A 13,967-nucleotide genomic window follows, 5' to 3' on the forward strand; every position below is an offset into this window, starting at 1 on the left:
CATTTCTGCATCTGCTTCTCAAGCACCAGCTGTAACAACTGTTCCTCCCAGTCCCGCATCTCCAATCCCTTTAATTCGGCGACAGCTTTCACATGATCATGGTGAGCGTTGATTTCCTTTTCTTTCTCATGCAACTTTTTCCTTTTATTCTCTGGAGGAGTTAAAATTGTATATTCTTTATTGCTTGAAAAATATTGCAGAAATGTGCCAAAATATATGGCATATATGCCAAAATACCTATTTGTTTTAGAATCCATCCGGCCTAGTGTCCTGGATAGCCAGCCTGCCGCAAAAACAGAGAGATCAAAGTCATATGATGAAGGACTGGATGACTACAGAGAAGAAGGGAAATCGTGAGTTGATGAAAAAATAGCAGTTAATTTGGAGATCTCATTTTTAAAGTGTACAAAATCTCATTTTAACATTTGTTTTTCTCCCAACAGATCCATTAAGCATGTATCTAGTTTAAAGGGGATTAAGGTAGGTAAATATGTATATAATAACTCCTAAGAATTACACATACTGCTGTGATAAGTTGTATGAATTGCACACCACTGTTATACAAAGTGATGTGTTAAACACAGGCATGAAGCTTATTGGAATTGCTACTCATCAAATTGTTCATGCTGTGTGCATAACGTAAGTAAACATGGTCTCTTTCTTTCCTAGGCTCACCACACGATCCTTGATTTCATTTTCCTCAGCTTCTGTAAACAAAGCGTATCTATGGCATGCTTTTGTAAAAACTTGCTAATGAGAGTCTAAGACTCCTTCTCAAAGTGTTCTGGGGATGTGTAAGGCCACTATTGTTGCATGGAAACTTCAGACATTGTATTTTCCCGGGAGAATATTCCTAGGGGCATTTTTAAAGTGAGAAACGTTTTGAATGTAAAGAAATCTGTTCAGAAGTACACTGTGGAGTTCTTTCTGTGATGTTTTCTTCAGGTCCCAGACAGCCAGAAATCTTCAGAAGACTCTGGTTCCCGAAAAGATTCTTCTTCAGAGGTCTTTGGTGATGCCTCCAAGGAAGGATGGCTCCATTTTCGTCAGCTTGTTACAGACAAAGGGAAGGTACCTGTCATGGTTGGGGTTTTTTAACCTAGCACAAATACTAAGCTGGTGAAACACTAAGATAAGAAACTGGAAGTCTTCCTGGTTTGCTTTTTTAATAATTTTTTGGGGATGTGAGCATCAATAAGACTAATAAAATTTTAGACCTGTTAGAACATTGACTTTAGTGAATCTGCTTTTAAAGATTGCTTTATAAATTGTCTTAATTCTACATTTCAAAGCACCTGTGAAGCAAACTAATGACTAATTAAATATTCAGAATCAGTCCTTTGATTATAGTTTCTGGTCATTTTTCCCTCTTTGCTAATGATGAAAAAAGTTGTAATTTTTGTGAACGTTGTGGAGTTGAGTTCAAATTAACCTTCTGCATGAGTGTATGCTACCACTTAAAGAAAACTGGAGACACAAATTGCAGTGGTGTGTGGATGTGAGTCTGAATTGGGCAAGAGTCCACTAAATATTTTTCCTTTTAATTTACAAAATTAATATTTTGTATTGATGCCTTTGTGAGTCACATTCTGTTTCTTGCTATGTATACATGAACACACACTTAATGGGCAATCCGGGAGTGCAGGGCAGTTCACTTCTCTAATGGAGAGCAGTTAGTGAATCCCACTTTTGAGTAGTCTTTCCACAGGCCATTCCTAAGAATGGTATAGGTAGGTGGTGTGTCTTTTTAAAACTTTTGGAGTTACTTTTTGTAATCCAGAAACATTCATTGTAATAAATAAGCAAACTAAAATATCCGTTGATGTTTTTCAGCGAGTTGGTGGAAGCATTCGGCCATGGAAGCAGTTGTATGTTGTTCTTCGAGGTCATTCACTTTATTTGTACAAGGATAAAAAGGAGCAAGTGACCCTGTCTGAAGAAGAACAACCTATCAGCATCAATGCTTGTTTGATAGACATCTCATACTGTGAAACCAAGAGGAAAAATGTATTTAGACTCACGACATCAGACTGCGAGTATCTGTTTCAAGCTGAGGACAGAGATAATATGCTAGCATGGATTAAAGCAATACAAGACAACAGTAACTTAAATGATGAGGTAATCATATATAATGCAAAAGCAATAGTTCTTGTCTTTTAATTAAAAATTGATTGTATTTTCTTGTAATTAATATTTCAACAAAAGAAACAATCTGCAATTAAATAATAAAGACAAAAATGGGTACAGGAACATACAAGAAAGGCAAGGTGAATGAGTAGATAGAGTTTAAAAAAGCCTGACATACTCGCAATCAGAGAACTGACTTTTGAAATAAATGGATTAATGTTGTTGCTGTTTTGACTAAAGATACAGTGGATATTAAACTGATCTGTCAAAAATCTCTAATCTTTTTAGAAGATAATTGCAGGATTAGAACCAGTGTGTTCTGTCTTCAGAACATTGCGAAGTGGCGTGTGAAGTGGCACAGTATGACAAGTTTCTTAGTAGTTAAAAAGCAAAACTTGAAGGGTGCCTGTGTCTGTGATTAAATGTTGATACTTCTATGAATTAAATGTTAATGCAAATTCTAAAAGACAAACATATACTATTGTACATAGCGTATCAGTATCTGTCCCAGTATTGTCCTCAGTGAATTTTCATTTCAGTGATGAGCTACAGAGAAGTATTTTCATGTCTGTGGTCATGCACATTGCTCAGATATGAAATAATCTTCCAAAGTATAATTGCTTAATAAACATGATTTGACAGATGAGTGAAAGTGCATGTTAATTCATGATCGTTTCACCTTTATGTGTAACAGGAATTGGTTATAAAAGTACCATGTGCGCATAGGACTGTATTTTTCAGAGTATTAGGGTGTGTTGACTTGCATGTTTGTTTTCTGTTTAAACTTACTTTCAATTTAATCAGGATTTAATCGGTTTGTATTGCTGTGAAACAAGTCTATATAGCAGCATTTAATTTGTAATCACTCACTTTAGTTTTCCTCGTGATTTTTAAATGTTCTCAAGGACTGTGTGATTTTTTTAAACTGTACTAAAATGTTAATGTTTCATATGCGGCCTGGTGACAGGAAGAGTTAATTGTATTCTGAAAGTAAAAAATATTTGTTGTCTTTTACAAGATTGTAAAGTAGATCCCAATTTGTTTTATAGGACACTGGTGTCACAAGTAGAGATCTAATTAGTCGGAGGATTAAAGAATACAGTACAATGATGAGGTAGGTGAATTATATACTGCTAGTAATTTTTGTAGTCTTCTTACCTAGTTTTTTTTGCTGAAGTAATATATCTTGTTTCAGTTCTTCAAGCAGCAAAACAGAGCCATCTCCCAAAACACCTCGCCAGAGTCTAAGTATCCGACAGACTCTGCTTGGAACTAAAGCAGAACAGAGAACCCAGAGTCCACATTCTCCTAAGGATGAGTCGGAAAGGAAGATCGTCACTAAAGGTCTGTATGTTTTGTGTATTTCTTTAGTTCCTTATAGCCCCAGTGTGAGGCTATGGAGGTGTCCTTCTCAGTTTTTTCAAACTCATGAATATACAGATGCAAGCCAAGTATTAACCAGTTTTTTTTTTAAGCTGCAGCTATAATCACTCATTTCTTGTAACTACTTAATTTAGATATTATCTTAGATGTATTTTAGGTCTTTTCACATCGCTAAAGCTTTTTATTTCAGTCCTCTCCAAGAAGGTTTTGGGGTTTTTTTCCTACAGCATTATGTAGTGTTAGCAATACATTACAGGCATAATGCTTCTTGTGACCGAAACTTTGCCAAGCTTTGGAAATAATTTTATGTGTAGTTCATACTTTTGCCTCCAGCTCACTTGGAAGTGACAAGTTAAACTCGTATTTTAAATACGCTGTTAAGAAACCGAAGTTTTTTACTGAAGCGTTTTAGAAGTAGAGACAAACATATTTTTTGGTCTTAATCTTTAAAATACAGATGTGAAGCTATTACTGTTTTTTCCAGAACAAAATTAATGCCTGCTAAGTCCGAAAAACTTAAGTTCTGATAAGCTGGCACTGCAAACTTAAATCAGTCACTGAACTCCATCAAGTAATATCACAAGCTACCTTTTTTTCTTTCTCCAAATGTGTAAATGGATCGTATTTCTGATCAGACTGTTCTCATAAGGATGTTGCATACACATTCATGCAACTGGCTGAGCAGTCACTTTTGATGAACCACTTTTAAACAATTCAGTCTTGAATGTAAGCTGTGAGTGAATTCTGTTTTATTTACCAACAAATGTCCCTTTGCTCCTGCTGTGCTACAGATCATGTATCTAAATTGCAGATGTTAAATAAATGTCAAGTCTTCTGAAAGAATGTTTCCAGAAATAGTTGAATAAGAAGGAAGTACTGTTGTATAGGTGACTTGTAGTATGGAATAAATACGATTTGTCATTTGCTGCATGAATTATATAGGAGAGGTGAACGGAGTGACTGAACTTTTTATCTGACTTTTGGACAGGTAATACTTTTAAGTGTTTGAGTCCTGTTTGGAATTATTTAGGAGTGACTAAAATCTGGTAATTTCTTGAGTGGTCTGCGCAGCTGTGAGCATGGCTGTATAGTCATAGGTATTTTGTGCAGAGCTGTGATTAGTAGAGACTTCCTTTACTAAATGTAGATTGTAGTGTGCTTTTAATTCGATTTATGTACCTTTAGTCTTAAAATAATGGAATTCCACAGCCCCATCCAGCTGCTTGCTTTTCTAAATCTGGAGTGTGGGTATGTTCAATCTTTCTAATCACAGAATAGAAAAAAGAAGGTATGTTTAAGGCAGACAAATGTTTAGTTATGTCTTGCAAGAAGCCAGGCCAGTGAAAGAGGTCAAAATGCAGTAGATGTCACTTGGTCTTTGAAAATCTGTTAACCTGTATTCACAGTAGTTTTTGTGACTTAAATGTTCTTATTTTCCTGTTTTATTTTTTTGTTTGCATTATACTGACAACAAAAAGATGAGACAAGCCCACCAAAGGACAAGGGAACGTGGAGAAAAGGCATTCCAAGCATTATGAGGAAGACATTTGAAAAGAAGCCATCTGCCGTAGGAACATTTGGTGTTAGACTAGATGACTGCCCCCCAGCTCATACCAACAAAGTATGGAAGGACAATTTTGCTTCCCATTGTGACTTTAAAATATTTTTTGTATGAATTACTTTAAAATGTATATATGACTTTTCTTTTTCTTCAGTATATCCCACTGATTGTTGATATATGCTGCAAACTGGTTGAAGAAAGAGGTCTTGAGTACACAGGTATCTACAGAGTTCCTGGAAATAATGCTGCCATCTCAAGTATGCAAGAAGAGCTCAACAAAGGAATGACCGACATTGATGTTCATGATGATGTAAGTCTTAGATCACAGTATTTCCAGGTTGAACTGCCAAAGACTTCTGGTTGTGTTGTGATTATAGAAATATAAAGCATGTCTGTCCTTTTCTTCTAAATGTGTAGAAATGGCGAGACTTGAATGTGATAAGCAGTTTGCTGAAGTCGTTCTTCAGAAAGCTCCCAGAACCCCTTTTTACCAATGGTAAGTTGTTTATGTTACGTTTTTACATTGTTGTTTACATTTAGGAATTACCATTGAACCAGGTGTCTTACAACTTTCAGATGGTTTGAGAGAATATCCAGTGGAATCCTCTAATAAAGGCCCCTTTCCTGGTTAAAGAACAGGGAGTCATAGTGATTATAGAACTTAAAAATGAGAGCTGTAAATAGAATTTCTCTGATGGTGAAGGAATTATGAATTTGGAAAAAAAAACCAAACCTTGAGTAAAATTTGCAATTTTACTGTTGCAGTATTCTATGAAAGCTATCCGCCCCCCCCCCCCCCCCCCCCCCCGTCATCATAAATTATATACAGTCTAATGGGCCGATTCATGACTTGCAAAGGCCATTCATATGTCTCTTTGTGTTACTTCTATTCTTGGGGGAAAGGGGGCTGGTGGTCTATATGCATATATATATACATATACACATACATATGCACATATATATATGCTTACATATGATTAATTTCTGTTTTCTTTAACAGATAAATATGCAGATTTTATAGATGCCAATAGAAAAGAAGATCCTGTTGAGCGTCTCAAAACACTGAAGAGACTGGTAAGTTGAAGTCATGTGTTGTAGGTGCACTAAAAAATTAGCATTAAATATTTAGTGTTCTGAATAGTAATTGTTTGTTTCAGATTCATGATTTACCTGAACATCATTATGAGACTCTCAAGTTCCTTTCTGCACACCTGAAGACAGTAGCAGAGAACTCAGAAAAGAACAAGGTATCCAGAAACAAAAGTATAATGTATTTTGCTTTATTTCATTCATTAAGGGGTTTGTGCAGGATTATTTCTACTAAGCTGGTAATTTATTTTTGAAGATAAGATTAAGACCTTTGCTGTGTTGAGTTGATTTTTGGGTTAGACTAAGGACTCCTGAAAAATAAGCGCTTGTTTAGTGTGAATTAAATTTATTCAAGCTGGTGTTTATTCTTGTTTGAATAACTGCCTAGATCCTAACTCTATCCCAAGTCTGTAATTCTCATGTAATCCCAAGTAGACACCAATAGAACGTGCCTGGGCAGGACACAGGTGAATGTCTGTGACCTCAATGAACCTGTTGACAGAGGCTGTTGTACCAGCTTTGCGTGAAGCTTGGCTTTCTGCACACTTGAGTAATTTTTAAGACTAGGACTTGCTGTAATTACTCAAGTATTTGGTAACGCTGTAGATGCTGGTTTGGCTGGTTTTATGAAAGAAAATTCATTGTATAAAGGGTGGTAATTCACCCTTCTGGGGTCTTAGTCCACTACTAAGAATAGCTTTTTGTCATTTCCATGGGATGGGGAAGAGTTTGCATGCTATAATCCTACAGTAAATGCAAAGAATAGTATCCCCTTTCTTTAGCGCTCAGGGAGGGGTAGCTGAATGCAAAGTTGTGCACAATATGAGTGTGCTTATGAATGCTTGCCTGAGAGCAGGTGACATGGCTACCAATGTGCAGGGTACAGAAAGGAAATTGATGTGATTGATGCTATATAGAAAACCTATGGCCCATCTTAAATCATTTAAAATATCAGAAGATGCCTCAAAATGAATATGGCAGGTTCCAACATCAGTTCTGCAAATGATACCTTCTAGCTAAATAGGAAATAAAAATATGGAGGTGTGTATGTAACAAAATCTTTAACAAATTATAACCTTTACTGGAATTATAGCTGCCATTATAAGGAAATGATAGTAAATGTAATTTTTAAGTGTAATGCCTAAAGCAAACATTTTATTTATCATTTTATGGTTTTGGTGAGCTGTTGTATAAGTGTTTAAATAACGTTAAGATTATAGAATATATAAGGCTAGATAGGCGAGGTGATACTATAATTATATGACTTGTCAAAGGCCATAATTCAAGTCAAAGTGAGCATTAGGGGCTTGTGTCACATTTGCAGCTTCCTTCTGATAACGAAGGAAGGCACAAGGACGTTGCCTCCTGTATGTTGTTGGTCTATTCTATGTCACAACAGTAAACAATGTCAGAGGAGTAAGCAAAAATAGAAGGTAAGTATTCTGTTGATGCTTTCTTGGAATTATTTGTCAGAGATGTAACGTTAAAAGTGAACTAAGTGGATGATCAGTGTTGTGACATGATCGCATAACTCTGAGTCTGTCTCATGAATGGCTGGGTTGGGTGTATGATGTTGGTTGCTGCCGCCTCCTCCAAAGTGGATGCAAGTTGAATGAGTTCTTTGTCAGTAAACACAACACAGCATTTGATTACCAGCTCAGTTTTTTTGTGTCTCATGTAAACATTTTCAGGAGGAAAAAACACCCCCAGGGGAGTGCCAGTGCCTTTTTATATAAAAAAAGTAATAATCTTAAAACATCAGTGTTTCTAAACAAAACAAACAGTCTTTATGGGACTAAAAAAAGCGTCCTCCTGAAAGTGTGAAAAATATTTCCGAGTTCTTGATTTCTCTGTGCTTGTGGAGCTATTTACTTGCAATGGGTTAAGGAAGGTCGAATTCTAAATTGCAGAAACGTGAAAGCATTGGAAGCATTTATTGCAGCTATGTGTAAGAGACGTTTAGTGTAGTGTAACATGATACCTGAGTCAGTAATGTGTTTTTAAAAACCTTTTCTTCATCCTTACTTAAAATGGTTCTCAGATATATTAATAGTGTTATATTAATGTACTTAGCCCATATTATTGTATTTTCTCATTATAAATGTATGATGTGGAAATATTTCATTTCTTAGATGGAACCAAGAAACCTGGCAATAGTATTTGGTCCAACACTTGTGAGGACATCTGATGATAACATGACACACATGGTTACGCACATGCCAGACCAATATAAAATTGTAGAAACACTCATTCAAAAAGTAAGTGGATGCATTTCATTATTTACAAACTAAGTTTGTACACAGATCGACCAGCTTTTCTCTCATTGGGCCAGTTTGGATCTGGTATTTATCCGCACAACTCCAGGATTATAATTTTTAGTAATGTCCATGTCTGATTGTTCCACATTTGGGTTTTGTGTTTCCTGTGGGGTTTTCACCTTTTTTATTTTAAATTGTAGCATGACTGGTTTTTCACAGAAGATGATGCTGAAGAACCTCTTGTAAGTATTGTCTCATACATATTTGTGCTCTAATGATCTTAGTTTAGAATCTGCTTCTGCTGCCTCTAGAATGTCTGTGTATTTCTTATTACATCACTCTATGGTTTGCTCTTCAGAAGCAGTCCTTGCAGTAATTAATTTTTTTTATTTCTTAAAACGCAATCATGCATTTGTTTTAAACACATAAAGCAAAACGGGAAAATAAGAGCACGTGAGGAAAGCGTGTCCTCAGGTGAATTGTGCTATTCTAAATGCTATTGAATCGTAATGAACTATTTGTGAAACGATGATGAAGAGATCTTTGTTTATTAACTATAGACAGCAGTTCAGGAGGAAAACACTGTAGAATCTCAGCCAGTGCCAAACATAGATCATTTACTCACCAACATTGGAAGAACGGGAGTATCTCCTGGAGACGTATCAGGTAACTCTGCCCGCACAGTGTTAGTCCATAGGCTAGAATAACCTACTCTGTTAACTCACTGTAACTCTCTCTTCCTATTTTCTTTTACTAATAAACTGTTTTTCTCTTTTTTCAAAAGATCATTAACACTTCTTAAAGACTTGAATTGTTGATTTATCATGCATGAAATAATTGGGAAAACTTTGTCTAACAGGAATATAATCATTAAAATATGAGGCTTGCACATACTATTTTATTTATTCACAGTAAACCATGCAATCATCATCGTGAGGTGAAGCAGATATGCTGCTGTAAAGTGGTTTGTTGTGATGGCAGAAATACTGATCTTCAGTGGTATTCTAATATTGCTCCTTCCCAACGTTAGGAATGCAAAAAATTGAGTTATGTTTTCTTGTCAAGTGATGGACACTTTAATAAGTATGTTGCAGTATGTCTATACTAAAGCTGATTTCCTTCTGTTTATAAATGCCAACCTCTTTTGTGGCTAAGGACAAGCATTGCAGGCTCTTTTTTGGTGACTTTTTCCCTTCTTCCCTTCACTATACTGTTGCACTAACCCAGCATGTTGAACCCCACAAATGTTACCCCTTCGTCTCTAGCTTTTGTTTCAGTTTTCAAAGGGTTGTCCAGCAGTTACTGAAACAGTCACTTTATACTGATGTTGTAACAGGCGAAGTGGGAGGAGTCTATCACACGGTGATGTCATTAGTGGACTCTGTGATGTCACTGATGGACAGCTGGAACTGTAGGAAGAAGGAGGACTGTTGCCCACACTGTAGCTGCCTTGTCTGCAGAAACCCCCGTTTCTTGTAAATGGAAATTTAAACAAAAAAAAAGTTGATCTGTGCTGTAAATTTTCTTTCAAGAGTATTTTAAACAGATCAATGCTACTTTTTTAAAGTTTTTCTGCTGTTTCTTGTTATCTCTGAAGCAGACCCTGAGGAGAAATAGCATGGTATGGTCTACCAGTCTTTCTAGTCATAAAGCATTAGCCATGTGTCAAAAAGGGGTGTGGCAGGGGGCTCAGCTCTTTCTTCCTAGGGAAAAAGTCCCTAAAGGTGGAACACATCCAAGTTCATATTTTTTAGTCATTGCGCTAGCCCCTTCCTACCCCCTTTATAATTGTATAATCTTGGGTTTTGCGAGACAGTGAAACTATGGTGTCCATTTTTCATTTCATATTAGCGCTTGTTACAGAAAAGTACAAAACTGGTAGCTGCTGAAATCCAGACAACTTAAAAGTACAATTTTGCCTATTCGTAGTCAGAGGTGGAGAGAGATGTGTAATTGGGGTCTTACACACAAAATACGATCTAATTCTAATTCCTTTAAAAACTCACAAAAAGAATATGACTACATGAATCACAATTTGTACCTAGGGCAGCCAACAGTACTAAGACATTCAATTTGCTTTGTGTATCCTGAATCTCAGGAGAGTACACAGTATGATCTTGGAAATGTCTCTCAGCTGCGGTTTTGCAGAGGCTGTACACTTAAAACATTGAATAAACATTAGTATTTCTGTTTTTTATTTAGAAGAACAGGGCTCCTTTGCCATTCCTATCATTGAGCTGGTTCTGCCTACAATTCACAGCATCCTTTCATGGCGGTGGCTTTCTGTGGTGCAGCTTGCATCTTTGTGAGCTCTGACTATTCACTCTGTTCTGGTTTTATTTGCTTCACATTTTGTTCTGTGCTTGTCTTTTTCCATAAGTCCAGCATTGTCTGTAGCAACAACAAAAAATTTGCACAGAACTGAGCAGAATTGTCTTTTTCAATTTTCCCACAGATTCAGCTACTAGTGACTCAGCAAAATCTAAGGTAAATAATTTTGTGAAACTATGTAGTTACAAGCTTCTGAAATGTTAGATATTTACTGCACCACTTATATGCAGGTGCAATACAGAGCTTATGTGGGGGTTTTTTTTTAATAAGTGGTAATAATACTGTTTTCTCATCAAATAATTTTGAAGTGTTACATTAGAGGAGTATGACTTCTTTGCAGTTAGCTGCATCTGCCAGAGCAATCAGCTGCACACATAAACAGCTTTGTTCCATACTCTTGCAATTGCGAACTCTTATTTCTGCATCTCGTTTAGTAGGGATAAATGTGTATAGCATGTTCCCTGTCATCGTTAGCATACTACTTACTCCCAGACAGTATTTGTTTTTTGCTATTTCGCTGAGAAAAGTTTATGTAGAATTTAGCTTTTCCTTCCTCAGAGGCAGTAGCTCCTCCTCTTACAGGAAGCAGTTTCTGTTGCAAACAAGTCATGAAAAGGTTGTCTTCCTGTGATGGAGCCCACTTTATTAGTCTGTCAAAAACTTCATAGCTCTGTATATACAAACTAGTCTTCATTAAGTTGAAGGGATTCAGATAAAAAGTGGAATTCTCAGGAAGAAAATTTACTTCTTGGGCAATGTCATGTAGACTACTGAAAGAGCATGGAAGTACTTCCTGAATAAAGACACGCTATCTGCTGTGAAACTTGGGATGTGTTTTCACTAAGCTCAGGCTAACAGATGTTTCTTTGTGATTTCTAATTATGCCCTCTCCCTTTCCTTTCTCTTTAACAGGGTTCTTGGGGTTCTGGAAAGGATCAGTATAGCAAGGAACTGCTTGTGTCCTCCATTTTTGCAGCAGCTAGTCGCAAGCGGAAAAAAACAAAAGAGAAACCGCAACCAAGCAGTTCAGAGGATGAGCTCGATAATGTGTTTTTCAAGAAGGAGCTTGCAGAACAATCTCGTGGTGACACGACAAAAGAGGACATAGCTAAAGGGGAATATGAAAGAGAGCGAGACATAGGGAGAAAACAGAGGATGTTTGTCCTGAAGGAAAAAGAGAACAGCAGTAAAAAAGATGTGAATGTTGTAAAGGACGAAAAGAAGTCATTAAAGAAAGAAAGTATCCTGTCGGAGGAACCTTCACTGCCTTACCATGAGAAATGTACAAAATCATCGAATCTTAGCTGTCTGCAAACCACACAGAAGAATAATCCAAAAATGCCTATTTCACAATCTTCTTCCCAGGTTGAGGAGACGGTGTCTGACTCTGGCACTATGCTAAGCACTTCCTCCCAGGCTTCCCAGCACAGATACTCATGCAAAAAAGTAACCAGCCCTGAAGTTAAACACAATGAGTTTTTAGCAGCTGATGTCAGTTCGATCACCTCAGATTATTCAACTACTTCATCTACTATGTGTCTAACTGGTTTGGATGCCAGTATGCTGAGCCCTGAGGTACAGTCAGTGACAGAAAGCAAGGGAGAAGATGCTGATGATGAAAGAAGTGAATTGATCAGTGAAGGGCGTCCTATGGAGACGGACAGTGAAAGTGACTTCCCTGTCTTTGCCACCAGTGCTGCTGCTGAAAGGCTGTCCAAGGGGAAAGTTGCAGAAGTGGTAAAGACCAGTCGGAGGAACTCTGAAGAAAGCGAAGTAAGTTGTACTGAGGGAAGTTCAACACCAAAGTTAGAGAGTCGCAGACTTTTCAGCTCACACAAACTTATTGAATGTGATACACTGTCTAGGAGAAAGTCTGCACGGCACAAAACAGACAGTGAGTGTTCAGGAGATGCGAAGAGTGAGAAGGACTTGCCTACTGTGACCAAAATGTTTGACATAATGAAAAAAGGAAGATCAACAAGCAGTTTAGCTGCGTCAGCCAGAAGTGAAGCTGACAAACAAGAACCTACCTGGAAACTTAAAATTACAGATAGGTTAAAGCTGCGACTCAAATCATCTGCAGATGACATGTTTGGAGTTGGGAATCAAAAAGCTAACTCTGCAGAGACCGCAAAGAGAAAAAACATCAGGCGAAGGCATACACTTGGAGGACAGAGGGATTTCGCTGAAATAAGTGTCCTGAATGCTTGGAAAGCTCAAGAGCCAAGTCAGAGTAGAGAGAGAGAATCTGAGCTTTCAGCTGTGAATCGGTTGAAGCCAAAATGTCCAGCGCAGGACCTCTCGATCTCAGACTGGCTTGCACGAGAACGTTTACGCACTAGCACAACCGACCTTAATACGGGTGAAACTGGAAAGCCCAGACTTGAGAACACTAGCTTAGCAGATGCATCAAAGGTAGATCTGCCTTTGTCTGCAGAGATGCAGGCAGACGAAGGCAGTTCTTCCAGCAGCTTGACTTTAATTAACAGAACACCACCTTCGGGACCATTTCCACCACCAGACCAGGTAAATGGTGAAAATTATCAGAACGTGAACAAAAACAACTTCAGCCCAGCAGTTGATGCCCATCCTCATAAACTGTCTGGGGCCCAAGTGGTTAGATCTCGATTCTACCAGTATCTTTGAAATGGGGAGATATGTCCACTACAGCAATTCATTAACTTACTGTTACACTTCCCAGTAACTGTGTGTGTGTGTGTGTGTGTGTGTGTGTGTGTACATATATATATATATATATTTTCCTGTACTGTTGTTGTTATGCAGCCTTCATTTGGGCTGGTTTCATCAATATGCTCTGTGGAACGTCTTCACAGTGCATTACCACAGCCAGAAGAACACTAAAGTTAAAGTATATATATATATATTTTAAGAAAAAGTATATTTGATGGCTGCATACAAATGTTGAACAAAGCATCTGATGCAACATGCTGTGTAGAGTATACATGGTTTTCTGACTGAGAGTTGGTCTGGCATTAGTATGCAGAAAAATTGTTCTTTTGGTTTAGTCACTAACAAGTGCCTCATCATAAATTCATTTGGTTTGTTAGGGTGCCATATTGTTAAATTAGAGAAACTTATTACAAACAAATGGATGCGTTTTACTGTTAACGAGTTTCATGACATTTTACAAATGTTAACACAGGTGGCTACAGAGCTTCCATTCCTTAGGCATTCCAGTAAATATTGGAGTTTTATAT

At 37.3% G+C, this 13,967-nt stretch overlaps 1 protein-coding gene across 1 annotated transcript in view; it reads left to right on the forward strand.

Moving 5' to 3' along the window:
- The window catches only part of ARHGAP21 (Rho GTPase activating protein 21), a 63,147-nt gene extending 49,527 nt beyond the window's left edge, over positions 1-13,620 (forward strand). Inside the window, 17 exon segments of the mRNA XM_010018685.1 lie at positions 1-101; positions 251-353; positions 444-480; positions 946-1,071; positions 1,834-2,118; positions 3,177-3,241; positions 3,323-3,471; positions 4,983-5,131; positions 5,226-5,381; positions 5,489-5,567; positions 6,072-6,145; positions 6,229-6,318; positions 8,293-8,418; positions 8,619-8,660; positions 8,979-9,084; positions 10,874-10,905; positions 11,662-13,620. The exon segment at positions 1-101 is cut by the window's left edge and continues 29 nt beyond it. Of these exon segments, the coding sequence (XP_010016987.1) occupies positions 1-101; positions 251-353; positions 444-480; positions 946-1,071; positions 1,834-2,118; positions 3,177-3,241; positions 3,323-3,471; positions 4,983-5,131; positions 5,226-5,381; positions 5,489-5,567; positions 6,072-6,145; positions 6,229-6,318; positions 8,293-8,418; positions 8,619-8,660; positions 8,979-9,084; positions 10,874-10,905; positions 11,662-13,395 (3,454 nt within the window). The 3' untranslated portion in view covers positions 13,396-13,620.
- The last annotated feature ends 347 nt before the right edge of the window (positions 13,621-13,967 follow it).

The sequence above is a fragment of the Nestor notabilis genome, unplaced genomic scaffold (genome assembly GCF_000696875.1).
Source record: "Nestor notabilis isolate BGI_N333 unplaced genomic scaffold, ASM69687v1 scaffold19657, whole genome shotgun sequence".
NCBI classification, from domain to species: Eukaryota; Metazoa; Chordata; class Aves; order Psittaciformes; family Psittacidae; genus Nestor; species Nestor notabilis.